Raw genomic sequence first — 16592 nt, 5'->3', positions numbered from 1 at the left:
AAGACTGAATTAAGAACACACAGACGTGACTTTAATTTTTAAACGAGATGCAATAAAAATATTTTGAAATATCTATAGCTAATAAAATATATATTTGAAGTTGTTAAAGTAAAGCTCATTGTTACACAGTTGAAAAATTTGTTGAATGTAACATTTACATTTTACGTATCCTAAACGACCCACCTAAATTTTTGTGTTAACTTAACACAAAGATAAATATGTTATAAAATAAAATATGTAAAAAAATTAACATAAAAAATATAATATTATGACTTAATTTAGTAAAAAATAGAAAACATATTTTTTTTAAATTAACATTTATAATATGTTAAATTAGCACGGATATTTATTTTTTATTTATTTTTCTTAGAATTTATGCTTTAAAACTACATTATTTTTATATTATTTGTTTACTTACTTATAAATTGTGTTATTTTATTTTAACACTAAAAAATATTAAACATCAATTTAACACAAAATCTTCAAATATTATAATTACATTATGTTATTTGAATATCTTGTTACAAGTTATTTTGAATATTTTACAACTCTTGGTTATATATTAATAATTAAATATAATCACTTTAACAAAAACACGAGTACAAAATATCTTTGAGTGTGCACATTATTTAATTATGACAAAATATATAATCGCGTTCTTTTCTTTTGAATTTAAAAACCTTTTTTAATTTTATCGCAAAGCCAGTTTATACATATAATTTTTGATGGTGAATGATTAATAATTCCGGCAAATATGCCGCGCTGAGATTTACACCACATAAGTTAGATAAAATAAAAGGAATGGGGGTAATTTTCCCGCAACTACTTTACACGCTTTTATGTTATATTAATATTGTATTATGATTTCAGTTTCTTACTGTTGATATTAATGAATTTATTATGAGTTGAATCGATATTTGTTACTTTAAGAAGTAACGCCATTATAAATTATAATCTACATAAAATGATTAATGTAGGACGTGTAAAAGACTTAGTGGTTATTTCATGATACATACGTATAGTGGAGAAATAAAGCATGTTGTGTAGTAAAATACAAGTGCTTTGCTTTCGTATTCTTTGTTTAGTTTATTGTCTTGTATATCCCATCTGTGTGGCATTTTTAGCGAGCGGGATTTATGCTCAAAGCATACAAAGTGCGTAGATTGAATTCAGTGCACTAAATACAACAAATGCATTACGTATCTTATGTCATAAAACTTGTAATACATCTGGAAAGATTGTAATTATTCTTTATTACTTTATATACGTATTTATTCTTTTCTTATTCCTTAATAAAACTTTATAAACGCATTTTATAAGTTATTGTATCATTTTACGTTTTATTTATATACATTATTTGTAAATTTTTATAAGCCATACATACCCCTTCCCCCCCCCCCTCCCTCCCTCTGAGTAGCCATATATCTTAGTAGCCTTATGGGATATACGGCAAAGATGCAAGGGTTTAAAAAAAGCTTATTTTTTAATACAAAATATAAATATTTCGGATTTCTAATATTTCTTTCATAATAGTAGACTGTACAAAGTTTTTACTGATGTAATTAGTTTACTTTAAACATAGTAAATAAATTAAGTTTTTGATAGGTGCGGCGTATATACCTGAGTTACCCTAATGTTAAATCTAATTTCTAATGAAAATATACAAATAAATGTTTACAATATACAAATAATTCTCCACGCAAATTTGCAAAGTGCACAATGTCTTCATTTAATTGATAACGACAAAAAATGCGTTCGTCAGGATGACGAGATACGATATGTACGATGAACGGTGTACATTCATAGAGTCATGATCACCTGACCATGTCTGTATATCAGTGTAGTCCGCGGCGTTGCATTCCGGCTTACCACAAATCCACAAATTGCCACCGTTGACTTTAATTAATGCACACTTCTCCCTATTTCCTACCATCGATTACGTCTATATCTGCCGTCTGTTCAAGCTCAGCTGCATTGCACTTCTATACATATATCTCTGGCCTCTGCCCTGCGTTGTCCACAGATGGAGAGTACGGTGGCGAGCTAGGAAGGTATAATTGTGAATCTCGCTTTATTACAAGCATTTATTAAATTTATTATCCACTCGTATGTCGGGTGTTGAATAAATAAGATTAGATGAAAGCTCACACCACAGCCTTTTGATTGATGATCATTTTTCTTCTCTGATGAAAGTCACTATGATCAAAACGGACGAAGGCGTCGAAAGAAAAAAATCCACGTACGATATCGCCTTCTCTGAAACACATTGGATATGATTCTCCTCGTTAGAGGATCTAACGAACTTTCCGACATCCGGTATCGTTTTACACCGGCGCGGCGCTCGCCTATGCACGCATTATTATTCCCTTATTGTATTATACAACCCGCTCTGGTGGAGTTTGCAACTTTAATTTAACCCGTGTTACACCAAAGCGTAGCGCCTGCCATCCAACATCGCGATTTAATACGAGCGCGCATCCGCCGTTGGATTAATCCGAAACGAAGAAGGAGCCGTTTCTGGTTTAGTTGTTGAGTTAGAAAATTGTTCGTTCGGAATAGCACGGGCACCTCGCACGGGCACCGAGGAATACGAAGGGTGTAAAGGAACCGTTGCGACATCGTGCACACCATCGCGCGTCGACCTTAACTCTTCATTGCGTAACCTTAACGCTGGCGTTAGACTTGTAACCATAATAGACTTTGTTCTCAACTCGTTTCCCGACCGTAGCGCATTTTGCGGAACGCCATCCCGGAAAGTACAAACTTGATCCATCGTGTCTGTATTACGGGAAAACTCAATGTTACGTCGCAGCGCAATCTATGATTTTATCGCATGGCGATATTGTCAATGTTATATTGCAGATAATTAAAGGAACCATTGAAGATGTGAACATTTTAATATACAATCATCATTAAAATATTTATATTTGGTACACTGTTAAATTTATAACGTCAAATTATATCCAATTTCAATTACTTTTAATCATTTTCACAAGTCGCTAATGCTCCTATACGTCGTTAATTTAATTTAACTTAAGAAAATGTATCTCTTAAATTTAACTCAAATTAAAGTACCTGCGTTAAAATGAACGTTGTTTATTTTGAAACTAATCACAGAAATGGGTTGATTTACATTTTGACAAACATGGAAATTAAAAATAACGAAATGTTATTTAAGGAATTGAGTTACCATCATTCCTTTGATGTCTAGCAGTGTGTGTAGCACAATTGAAGAATTTTTTTATAAAAAAAACCAAACAAGTCTAAAAGATTAAAGTTTCAGGAAACAAAGAACTTATTATCTATAAAATTGTTCATATAAATATAATATTCTCATCCGGACATATAATAAATATAAGAACAAAAATTTAGATTTCAATTAATATTTTGAGGATTCAATAAAAAAAACATTTGGATTTGTTTAGTTCTATGGAAATTTTACTATCTCTTCATTCTATAGCATTTTATATTTATCTACTTTTGTATAACATTAATAGTAATAAAGGTAAAGATGGAAATTTATTTAAATATAAATGATAATATTATTTTTTTAAGCAGATAATAATTTTTTACCTTTATTTACAATTTTATAAATTATTCTTATTAACAAAAACATCCCTTGCAAATGTTGAACTCTTATATATCTTGTTTTCTGTTTGATTCTTACCGAAACAAAATTATTTATGAAGTGACGCAGAAAGAGAGAACTATTCTACTCTATAACCAAATTTTCTAAAAATGATCTTATTTGAGAACACAATACTAAAAATTATAATCTTATTTGATTTTTATGGACATTTCAATTATGTAAAATTAGAAAAAGATTTATGTTGGCTTCTAGAAGAATCTAAATAAAAAAATTATCTTATTTTATTTTTATGGAAACCTTTCAATTACATATGGTGTTTTATTTTAATCATCCCAGGCGAATAAGAGAAGAAGAGGAATTAAAAAAATTTTAGATCAAAGTTATATGACTCTGAGGAGAATGCAAGATGGGTTTGACCTTGGGTAATGTTGTCAAGGACAGAGCAAGGTAACTTTGAATCTTTTAATTAGAATCCTCCATTTTCCATTGTATATTTTCGTAGCTTGCAACGAGTTTTCCAAAACTATAATAAAACATTTTTTTATTAAGTACTTTTCGAGTTATAATTTATAATGTTTGAAAGTATCACCGGCATTTGTGTGTGTGTGTGTGTGTGTGTGTGTGTGTGTGTGTGTGTGTGTGTGTGTGTGTGAGAGAGAGAGAGAGAACTGATTAGCATTACCCAAGATATTCGATCGATAAAATCTCTTGAATGCTGTTTAGGATCGTAATCTGAATAATATTTCTTAAGATCAAGGCCAATCCAAGATCCATTAGAAATTGTACCCCTTATTTTCATTTTTACATAAAAATGAATGTTTAGTGTAAAAATGAAAATAAAAGGAATAACCTTTAATGGCCTTAATTTTAGCAAATGTTATTAAAGTCAAAATCCTAAACATTATTCAAAAGGTTTAGCCATCGATCGAATATCTTGGATAATGCTAATCAGTTAATGCCGATAGTACTGTAACTTTCAAGCCTTTAACTCGAAAAAATATTTTATTATAATGTTTTGAAAAGCTCTCGAGGTATATATGATGAAAAATGGGAGTTCCATTCAAAGTTCTTGCTTTGACCTTGACAACGTCACCCAAGGTCAAACCATGATATCATTGTGTATCCGCCTCAAAGTCACATAACTTTTGTATTAAACTCTTTTCAATCCTACGTCTCCTTCCCGAATTATTCGTTTGGAGCGATTAAAATGAAATACTGTATATACAATTGGAAAATTTTTTATGTTTGATTCTGGAAGAACTTGTACGCGTCTTATTCTAAAGTTATGTGTTTCTTGCATACAACAATATTTTCCTACAGATAATAGAGAGTTACTTTTTCACATGGCATAATTAAAATCAATTACAATTCAATTATAACAGATGTACAATATTTTCACGCGTATATCGCGTATAATATGTTCAAATGAAACATAATATAAAGAAAAGAAATTAATGTAAAATTATGTAATAATAAATAGACAAGCATAAAGCAGGAGATGTAATAAATTTATCTTTAACATTCCAGTTTCTCCAATGATCTTCGTGCCGAATCAGCTTGTGGGTGCGCCGACTGGCACCAACGTAACGATTGATTGTCACACAGAAGCTTATCCCCGTGCTATGAGCTACTGGTTTCTAGGAGATGAGATGATTCTCTCCAACGAGAAATACGCGACGAATATCATGGAGAACAGCTACCGCGCGCACATGAGACTCACCATCAGAAACTTGACAGCGAGTGACTTCGGTAGCTACCGGTGCATTAGCAAAAACTCGCTGGGCGAGACGGAAGGATCCATCAGATTATACCGTAAGCTGACGTGCATTTTCTAGCCCGTTCGTGTACGCGGACAAACAATTTTTTCTCCTGACCGCTATCGTTATGCATCTACCGCTGCCGCTTGGTGTGTTTGCCGTGATATTATAGCACGTGGGGACGCGGTTCGCGACGTGAATAATTTAAAAGTGAAACGACTTCCATAAATCGCGAATTCTCCAGCCTTTGTTTAATTTCGCCCGAGTCGAAGATTTATTTAAAGCCGGAGTGGATGTTAGCAGTAAATCGGCACGGTTAAATCGCCGAGAGAGGAAATGTCTCGTGCTTTCCCACCCCTCAGCCCCTTCTACCCTGGTTATATCCTACCCGATCCATGCAATTCCCGCCGCTTGGAGATAAGATGACCCCAGTTAAAATATGAATAAGGCGCCGGAGTTAGAGTTAAATTTATTGGCCGATATTTAAGAAGTTATACGACGTCATTAAAGACGAATGATTTTTATTTCAGCCATTCCGAAGCCATCGGCGGCACCGAAGGCGACGGAGATCAAGAGCAGCGCTAACAATGAAGGTGAGAATCTTATTGAATATATGCATTCTGACGACTCGAAAATCGATATTACCGGCGGACGATCCTCTAACAATTCTCACGTGAAGGCAAACTCATTATCCACATTTTATTCCCAAATCGTAGAATCTTAAAATGCTTTCTTTACCTTTCTCACCTTTTTTGCTACTATATTCAATCCCGAACGAAAAAGTAGTGCGTCTCACTTGAAGAAAAGAATAACGTTAAACCAGAGGGAGGCAAAGCGTGAAAAGGATGATCTGAAATTAAGGCAATATGTCACGCGTCTTTCATGGATAAATAATAGTAGTAATTATTCGAATTAACAGACACCGCGCCGATCTTAACTTTGACATATATTGTTAAGGTCATAACTATGAGTGACCTTCAAAAGGTATTAGGTGGTGGTCACTGTTCGTTCAAAAGTTATTAATAAATAAAGTTTAAAAAATAATGTCTTATTTCTATATACGGATGGGCATACGACTTTCCACGCAAGGCAAGGTCCACTTCACCTTCCCCTCCTGTTTAGAAGAAAGTCCTTGGCACGATCGCTCCTTGGCACGGAGAGAAATAGGGTGGACTTCTTCGCGTAGAAAGTCATATACACCCCTAGGCAGAAAAAGTAGTTTTTAATATTGTATATAGTGGATATAAGATATTATTTTTTAAATTTTATTTGTTAATAACTTTTGGACGGTCGGCCGTCTAAAACCTTTCAAAGGTCACTCAAGATTATCTGGACAACATACAATGAAAAAAGTATTCGTACAGAGAACATTTTTTTTTAGAAAAACTTTATTTTTTAAAAATAAATATTATCTACCGAGAAATGAGTCATCGATGATTTCAACAATTTGACGTCGATTCGAAATTTAATTGACGATCATTACTTGTTGGGCAATTAACAATTTATTTATAAAGAATAAAATGGACTGTATGTTACCTAAAATTATATATAAAAAATTATATACTTAAAAAAAGATGTACTAATTATAGAAAATATATTATCTGAAAAATAAGCGAAAATTAAAAGTTGTATTGTTTAATTGGATGCTCAAAAAATATTCGTACAGTTGAGAAATTCAGTTTCTAAAATTAGGAATACATGCGAAGCTCGTTTGCTTATGTTAGAACAAAATGTATTCATTGCATAGAATTGTTAATTAATGTTTATTTTCTACAAATAAGATTTTTTTTATAAAAAAATTTCCTTGTACGAATACTTTTTGCTCTCACTGTCAAAGTCAAGATCGTCGGCGTGATGTCCATTAATCCAAATAATAATTTGCACCATAATAATTTGCAATTTGAACCTCGATGTCATTATTTAGATAACATCGAGAGAACCTCAAAACATTTGTGACATTTTTTTAAGATGTATGTGTCACTTTTCAAAGCATTACCAAAGTATAGAGATTTCATAGATTGTTCTATTATCTGTATAAAATTTAATAATCTAATAAACATAATTCTCTTATTGGTTAAAAAGTCAATTTATTTTTTGTTTATATTCTTATGCAAAATCGTGTTTTGTAGTACTTATTTGTTGTAAATTTGATGAGAATATAACATTACAAATCAAATCAAATTTTTTTATACAATACATTAACAAAGAATCTCTAATAGATATTTATGCAAAAATTGATTTAGATTTATGGACTCATTGAAAATTTATTTATCTAAAACTAAAGCAAAATATGATTATTGCTTATAAGCTATTTTAAGATAAATTATTTGTTTTACTTTTTGCAGTTGCTTTCAGAATGAATTCAGAACCAAAAGTTATGGCTATTATTTTGGTTGATATAATTTTAATAGCTGGAATTGCAAAGCCAAAACGTTCTTAATTTTCTCATAGATATAATAAAAATAGGCTACGCGTTCCTATAAATTTTGTATAAAGTCACTCTCGGTTTAGTAAGAGTGAGGTAGTTCAAGCATATTGCGTGCGTGCGCGTATCTCTCTCTTTCTCTCTCTCTCTCTCTTTCTCTCTCTCTCTCTCTCTCTCTCTCTCTCTCTCTCTCTCTCTCAAGTACCGAGTTGAAGAGAGATGCTAATAAAGTTGAAGAAAAATACTAATATGTTCAATTCTTTCTAACGGCACACAAAAGCTAAAGAATCGTACACTCAAAATAGCTATTAAATATTAAGATAAATAATTTTAGTCAAATATTTGATTAATATAAAAATAATTTTACTTTTCTACATTTTTAATAAGTATTAAAACATAACAATATAACCAAGTTTAGTAATAATTACTCACAATCAGTATATTGAAAGATAAAATTATATTCTGTTACATTAATCGTTAAAGATTTGATTGAAATTATTTCATTCAACATTTGATTTCTATTATCAAACCTTTCTTTCAGTGCAGTCCATATTTGTTATGTCTATGAGTTTTCTAGAAAATCATAAGTCTTGAACAAGAGGAATCTACACCAGTTGAGTGATGGGAAATGTTGATCGGATGGGAATTACTCGATTGTTTCGCATCCTTCTAATAAAGTACACAATGTTTCCGCAGTTAGTCTTTATATTAAGCTCGCAGAACCTGCGCATCGGTGCGTTCATGTATTATTAAAGGAGGGCGAATAACTTGGGCAGATGCCTAGGTCAAGTCCCAGTGGTTCTACTGCTTCCATGTTCTCCGTTCTCCCCTCTTCAGCCTCGCGAAACCAATCTCAATATATTGCATTATTAACGCCATACAAGGCTCGGCCACGACGGTATTACCGCCATTAAGCTTTGCAATTTTACTGTACCGGCCTCACCGGCCGCTAGGTGGATTATCGTTATTTCGAAGCGCCTAGGGGGAGAAACTGACCGTTCTAATGAATAACTGTTACTCGAATTTTCGCGAGCTGGTAGCACCAGCTCGGCGCTGCCCGATATTGATGTCGCTATGCGGCTGAATTTTCTCGCGACCCGACCGATCGTAAAAGCTGGAAGATCGTAACCGAGATTTACGAGCGTCGGAGGCGTAAGTCCAACACGCGATTTCTTTGCGAATCGAGCTGAACCGGCGCGATCGTACGTGCGAATAATGGTAATCGAAAACGTTCTTTCGATGGAGATGTCTCGCCATGCCGGAGTAGAAGCGTCGTCGTAACTTCGTCGTACCCATTATCCCCCAGGCTAATGTAATTTACCTGTATTAACGACTCACTCGTAGATGCGCATACTTTGCGTGCGAGACGAGACAGCGCCTTTACTATAATGTATGGCCTCGACTACTGATTAAATATTACGAGAAACTTTGGCGAAATCGGCAAGGGACGCGTCTCTCAAATCACGCTTTCTCTTTCTCTCTCTCTCTCTCTCTCTCTCTCTCTCTCTCTCTCTCTCACATACACACACCACCGAATCAATCTTAATACTACGGAGGTTATTAATGACCTAGTCGAGGTATGCAATAACTCACGAACACGACGTTAAATACCTAGCAGTTTCCAATGGGACTGCCGTTCGTCTTATCTGCCCAGATAAGATTACGCCATTTGCGAGAAACGATCTGCGATTCGAAATGCAGAAGATGCACGCGACGACATATCAGGAGTCATTCGAGAAAGGAGAAGGCAATGTGGAGAATATTTGCTCTTAGAGAGAAATTAATTTTGTGCGAAAAACGGGAAGGTAAAAATAATTGAGATAATTGAAATAACAACGAATTTTCTGTGAAGAATGTAAAATATGTATAATCGTTTATTACGTTTTTCAGAAAGGCAAACGACGTGTATAATTAACTTGATATTATAAAAAATGATGTTGATAGATGCCAAGCTTTTCATTAGGTTTGTGCATTAATCAAGATTTGACCCTTCCAGCTTGTCCAAATCAGAGAATACAGATTTTAATTTTATATTGCGATATTACATCGTTGGCTTAACCAGCGACCTAATTAGGCGCATTTAAAATTCAATTACTGACGTCGTTGCGAGATACTAGATGGGATGTACATGGCACAAAGTGAGATTGCATTGTTGGTGGTAGCACACAATCTAGATACTAGATAGCACTAACATTTTCAAAAAAAGATCACGGAATTATACCAAAAATCTAATTTTCCAAAGAGCATTTGAACAGTCTGTTAGGCGCACAATTTTCATTTGCAATTCGAATTGCAGTTTTATTTTTGTTAACAAGTTTTATTTTTACATCTGTTTTTCCGATATGTTAAGTAAAAAATTAATTAATAATTTACATATTAAAGATGGCCATATTTTGGCCGAAACGTTTGTAATTTTATGCTTTAATAATGATATTTTAAATATATAACTTTCGCTATTAATGTCCTAAGTGTGGCTATCCACTTCTTTATTTATTGTTTAAAAAATTAAGTAATGATATTTGGATATATATATATATATATATATATATATATATATATATATCGCACTCCCTCCTCCCCGCAAGAAAACTGACACAAATTTAAAATATGAAATTATTCAGGAAAAGAGGAAATAGAAAAAAGAAAATTGCTTATTTAAAAATTACTACTTACAATAGTGATATATATAAATTAACTAGAGCGCCAGTAATTTCAAGTTACCTGTTAAGCTTGTGTTTAAGCTTCAAGTCTAAAAATAATGTAAATATTAATGTTGTTATGATGTTATGTTAAATTTTTAAAAACTATTCACATTGTCATTCTTCCCGTTTTACTTTAAAATTTTTTTTTCAATTTTCTATCTGAATTCAAAATAATATGATATTCAAGTAATTTCAATGTAGAGTTATGTATAACCTCCAAGAATAATTTATTATACAATTTGTTAATTTTCAATTTTATTATTTTTCAACACAATTTAAACGTAAGTGCAAAATATTAAAATTTGCTTGCTGAAAAACAAATTAAATTATTAAATTTAATGCTACATCTTATTGTAATTTACATTTCTTGTTTATACACTGGAAATATATAAAGAAAAATCCTTTTCCCTTAATTTTTATCAGAACCTTGAATTTAATATAAATTAATAATGATATTGTTTGCAATATGATAGCCTCGCTTGAATGTCAGAAATTATCTTATCCTCTTATATATATGTATATATATATATATATATATATATATATATATATACATATATATAAAACAAAAGAGATAGAAATTAATTCATAAAATATATGCAACATTTAATAATTCCTATTCCTACTATATATCAATAATTGCTTTACTAATCTGTCCTGACGATAATTAAAATCCGATAAGGAGATCAGAATTATTTTTCTCAGTAAACCATACACTCTGCTATGAATGTTATGTTACATTTGGCATGTAAGATCATTATTTAAAAATTTCATTAATAAATTTAAATATTAGTATATCTAAAAATAATTAGCAAGAAAAAAAAGTCTACTTTTTGATTATTACAGAGCAAATGTGTGTTAAATAAAAAGGAGAAATCAATGTAAATATTATTTGGTAATTATTTAGAATAGAGGATTCAGATTCCGATGATCTTGACCTGATATATATGTCATCAAAGTTATGATCCTGAGTAATCTTCAACAGATTTTAATGTTCGTTATTCATTAAAAAAGTTATTAACAGTCAAAGTTAATAATTATTTCCTTGCTTTACACAAAAAGCCAGATAATTCCAAACAGGGAAAGAGGTATAGGGTGGGCCGATTAAAAAAATACGACTTTCCAATAACTAGTGACTTTCGAATAATGAGTGACAGCTAAAACTTGTTGAAGGTCACTCAGGGGTCAACATATGTCAAGGTCACAGTCATCGGAATTGGCTCCCCTATTCTAAATAATTATCTATTATTTTTATATGTATAAATGTCATACGCAAATATTAAATAAAATGTTAAATAAAATAAAGTGTTAAATAAAAATGTGAAAAATTAATATTATTTTTCTCTGTGTAAATGTCATATGTAAATATTTGTATTAAAATAATGTTTATCATTAAAGAAAATGAACGTAGTAAAGTCATAAATTATACATATTGTGATGTATTTTAAATATGTTTGAAATACATTTATATATACATGAAATTATAAAATCTCTCAATTAATATTAATAAAATTATAATATTTTAGAAAATTTTATGTTTTGATAAATGAAAGAAATTATTTCTTGTAAAGTTCTTAAACAGAAATCTTTTCGGAATAAAATTTGTTTTATATATTAATATGTTTGATACTTATTTAGATATATATTTATAATTGAAGAAATGAAATTATTTTCTGAAATCTTGTATCAAATTCTTTTTTTCCTTCTTCTTATATTGATTAAAAAGTTATGGAAAACTTCTTCGTTTATCAGAATTAATTTACTCTTTAAAATTACAAACCAAACTCTGTCGAACGAAATTACAAAGTGAAAGCTTTAATTGAAGCTTTAGACTTTTGTTATTCTGACGTAAACCTTTGAAATAGATAGAATCTAAAGGAGAAGAATATTTTTCTAAGAATTTTAAAGCATCTACCAATTAGTTACGTTTTACGTAAAATTTTTCAATGGGTTCTCTAATGAAAAAAAATGTGAATATTTCGAAGGTGATGTTGTTTCTCGAAAACGTATAAGAAAATATGAAATTGCGACTTTGATAAATCGAGGATCAAAATTATTAATAATGCAACATATGTATATCTCGCTATTTTACTTTTCTCAACTATATTCGCAAATCTGTTTTTCCTGTCTTTGTCTTCCTTTGCTTATCCCTTTCTTCTCTGTTTTCTGCCTTCGCGAAACAAATTCTTCTTGACGCTTGCCGCGGCACTTTGGAAGAGGTGTCGCGAGAGACTCTTAAATTTTCAACGAGTTATTTCGAAACTTCTTAAACAAGCCCGCGACGCACGAAAGGATAACAAAAGGATGCTAGGCCGGATGAAATATGAGCCCTGTTGTGATTGCTTTGCCGACAAAAAAGAGATTGTTAACGGGTGTACGTATTCATAGGTATCGCTTACGTAGGCTTACGTAAATGTTAAGATGCGCCCACGTGTTTTCGAGGCAGGTGACCCAGAAGCTGCCATATTCTTATAGAAGCGAGATCGCGAAGAAGGTGCGAGGCGAAGTTTGTCCGGGGCGTATTTAAACTTTTATTCAAAAACTTTTTAGTGCTCAAGTTAGAGGCTGGGTTAAAGGGTCGCTTGTTTGCAAACCAGGAAGACTGTAGAATTTAACGAGGAAAGAAAGAGAGAGATAAGAGAAGAGAGCTCTCGGAAAAGGTGAGATAGGAATGTGCATGGAAGGTACATTATCAGCCTAACCGCCGAGCAGTAGAATGCAAAATTTAGTCGGATGAAAGCAACTCAAGAATAGTCAGAGCTTAAGAGAATTAATTAAGAATGTATCGTATAATCCTTGCAAAAAGTTTAAAGTGGAAAATGTATTAATATTTATGAAAACTTCCCATATAAATGTGAATATTTAAAATTATGCACATATGAAGAAATTACATAAATAATGTTATATTTCTATTTAATGATATATTAATAGTACATTTATTAAAGCTTTTGTAATTTTTTTTATACTTTTTATTATACTACTTTGACTTAAAAAATAATGGTTTAAAAAAAAGATTTAAATTTTGAAGTATAAGTATATTTTAAGTATTTGAGATGATTTATGCAAAGTCTTATTGCGATGTAGGGATTACTTATTCTCTAAATATAAATAGATAAATTAACTTTATTTATTTACTGAATGAATCATTTCTGTAATAAAATTTTGTGAAAATAATCTTGATTATTTCAAATATTTACACAAAAAGATTTTTGAGATTTTTGTCATTAGTTTTTGTGAAGTGAAGTATTATAAAAATAAAATTTATATTACATTTAATATAGTGAATAAAAATGTTCTATTATGTAAAAACACACACCACATATGATATTATTTATACAACTGATTCACATAAATATATATAATATATATTTATAGTTTTAGCATAAATTTTTATGTGGAAAGTACAAATTTTAATACTTCCAATTACAAACTTTTTGAACAATACTATAACAAATATTCGAATAAAAATCGATCGTTCAAATAGTTTTCTAAGTGTATATCTCCTAAATTTTTTCAGACATACTCTGAAATGTATCATATCATTATATAGTAAAATATGTTATTTTTGAATGTAAGACAAATATCAAAAATATTCAAATATTTGGTACTTTTTAACTTTGCTATGTAAAATTTTCATTTGACGATTTATGTTAGAATTTCCTATAAACGCGTGCAGATCCATTTTCTAAAAACGGCAAACATTCTCGAGAGAGCTTATCTAGCTTTAATAATTATGCAAAAACGCGAGATAAGTTAATTATTTATTTATATCTATGCTGCTATCTTCTACTTTCTAATTGTAATAAAGTATATGTTAGAAATGCTCTTGTTTTCTATTTCTCCGATGATAGTTTGGTATCGACATCAAAATGAAAACGACAGCGACATGAAAATTCAATTTTACATACATAAAAACGTAAAAAGATGCTCGTAAACGCAAGTTTATATACATCTACACTGAGTAAAAAATGTAATTTAATATTTAAAAAATTTTTTCTCGATTCGTCAAGAATCAATTCGCGATACTTTGAAAATCTCTGGTTTTATATTATTTATTATTTCAGAAAAACGAATAAAATTGGTTCTTCTGTATGAGACAAAACTTGAAAATGAAATAAGCATTCTCGTATTTTTTTCTTTTTTCAAATAATCGAAGTCAGAATAATTCATATACTTTGAATTACTTCGGGACATAGTTTTCGAGATCGCATCAACAAACGACACGCGCGGGACCGTGAACGATGGTAGTTTGAATAATCTTCACGATTATGAGGAACGAAATAAGCGTCAAAGCATCTCGCTACCAAGAATGGGTCTCCATGCAGTAGAAGTATACAGGCCCCGTGGCGAATATCAACTTGAATTACACCCCGAGTTGATACGCATTGTACAGAATTATCGTGTAAGTAAAGTTTCAATCTACTGCTTGCAAAGGCTGCAACTCTCTCGGGATACACTTTCATATTTACAAAGATAAGACGCTGGCGCGTCAAGTGTAATCTTATATTGTACACAATACAATCGAATTAGACGTGGCAGACGCATTGTCTTATGGGAAGAAGCGTTTGTTAAACATTATGTGATTATGCTGTCGGGGGAATTACTTAGTAAAGTAATTACAACTAAAATAAACAACAGCCGCCTACCTTCTCTCCTAATTCATAATATCGCATCGCAATTATTTCATACTTGTTAAATAAATATCACTTTTAACAATGTTATGTAGATATTTAAGATTGCAATTGGAAAATATCAATGTTATATTTTTTATTAGATAATTTTTCCAGTGGATTTTGCTTTACAAAGCGAAGTCGAAGCAATCTTTGTAATTCTTTAAAAGTTACTTAAGAAGTAACAGTTCAAAGAGATGATTATTAAAGTTAAAAAAGTTTATTATTATGAATTAATTTTAAAAGTCTTAGGTATCTAGTATTTAAAATTTCAAATAGAATTACATGTTAAATGCTAAGCAGTTAAAATTCGAAGTAAACTCTTTATAGAGGATTGCAGGCACTTTTCACGATCTTCTTCTTCTTTTTTTTTTCCGCGGAGATTCTCTCGTGAGAAGATATTTTGTTCAATGGAACGTTCGTCGAACGCAACAAGTAGAACTTGGCTCGTTTTCAAAGAAGCTCATAGAATTCATCAAACTTGCGCCCACCACGTGCTCGCGCGCGTATGTTTTCTATCCCATCCATTATAAATTAAATTTCGCTTGTTAAGAATAACGCAGCATCAACATGGCTACGAGGCAGTGAAAAAAATAGTATATAGCAAACATAAAGCACGAATTATAAATACAGAAAGGAATTCTCAATCTTTTTATTCCTTTATCTTATTAAGTTGAAAAAAAATTGTTCGCTTGAGTTCACTTTAAGTTGTCTTTATTTTCTTCGTTGAAGAATGTATGTATTATAAAGTCAAATATAATATGTTTGATTTAAATACAAAGATTTTTCATCGTAAGAGATTAAGACAAACTATATTAGTTTAGTCAAATGAATAATTTTTCCCTCAGTGTACAAAAGAAAGTCATTAATTAGAATTTCAATTAAATATTATCGTAGTTGATTGTTTAGTTGTTTTAAATTTCAAATGCAAATTTTAATTAATATTAACATAATTGTTAGACTACATTAATAATTCGATTGTTTCTATTTATATGCTTCCGTTTTTAAATTTTTTATTTTTATCTTTAATATTATGTAAATACATATTTTTTAATGATTTAATGCTTTTTTGAAAATACAATGGTATTTAAGGAATGAACATTAAACATCTTGTATTAGTAGACACAAAAAAGAAGGATTTTTATAAGCTTCATTCGTTTTAAAGTTAGATGCTGATCTATTTATGTATTTACGTAATACTATAAGTGTCCAATATACTCGTAATATATAATTACATTACCGAATCGGTGAAATTTCCATCATTTCTCGTAATTTTGCAGCTGCGGCCTTGTATGGTGTAGAATAGTGCGCATAATTTTACATACGCGATAAAACGAAATCAACAGGAAAGCATACGGGAAGCACGGGGGGAAAAAGGAAAGAGAGGTGACGTACCGGACTGAATTATTGACGGGTGTAAAAAAAGAAGGAAGCAAACAGGAGAGTGCC

The 16592-nt window shown here is 31.0% G+C and overlaps 1 protein-coding gene across 5 annotated transcripts in view; it reads left to right on the top strand.

Annotated features, from left to right (window-relative positions):
* Nucleotides 1-16592, top strand: part of LOC105152147 (lachesin) — a 554769-nt gene that overhangs the window by 455999 nt on the left and 82178 nt on the right. For all 5 annotated transcript variants that reach the window (XM_087406661.1, XM_087406660.1, XM_087406659.1 and 2 more), the window contains 2 exons: nucleotides 5117-5401; nucleotides 5877-5939. In XM_087406661.1, the coding sequence (XP_087262787.1) occupies nucleotides 5117-5401; nucleotides 5877-5939 (348 nt within the window). The remainder of the gene's footprint in view (nucleotides 1-5116; nucleotides 5402-5876; nucleotides 5940-16592) is intronic.

The sequence above is a fragment of the Acromyrmex echinatior genome, chromosome 5, assembly GCF_024713525.1.
Source record: "Acromyrmex echinatior isolate Ae372 chromosome 5, ASM2471352v2, whole genome shotgun sequence".
Classification (NCBI taxonomy): Eukaryota; Metazoa; Arthropoda; class Insecta; order Hymenoptera; family Formicidae; genus Acromyrmex; species Acromyrmex echinatior.
This window is presented reverse-complemented; position numbering and strand designations above follow the sequence as displayed.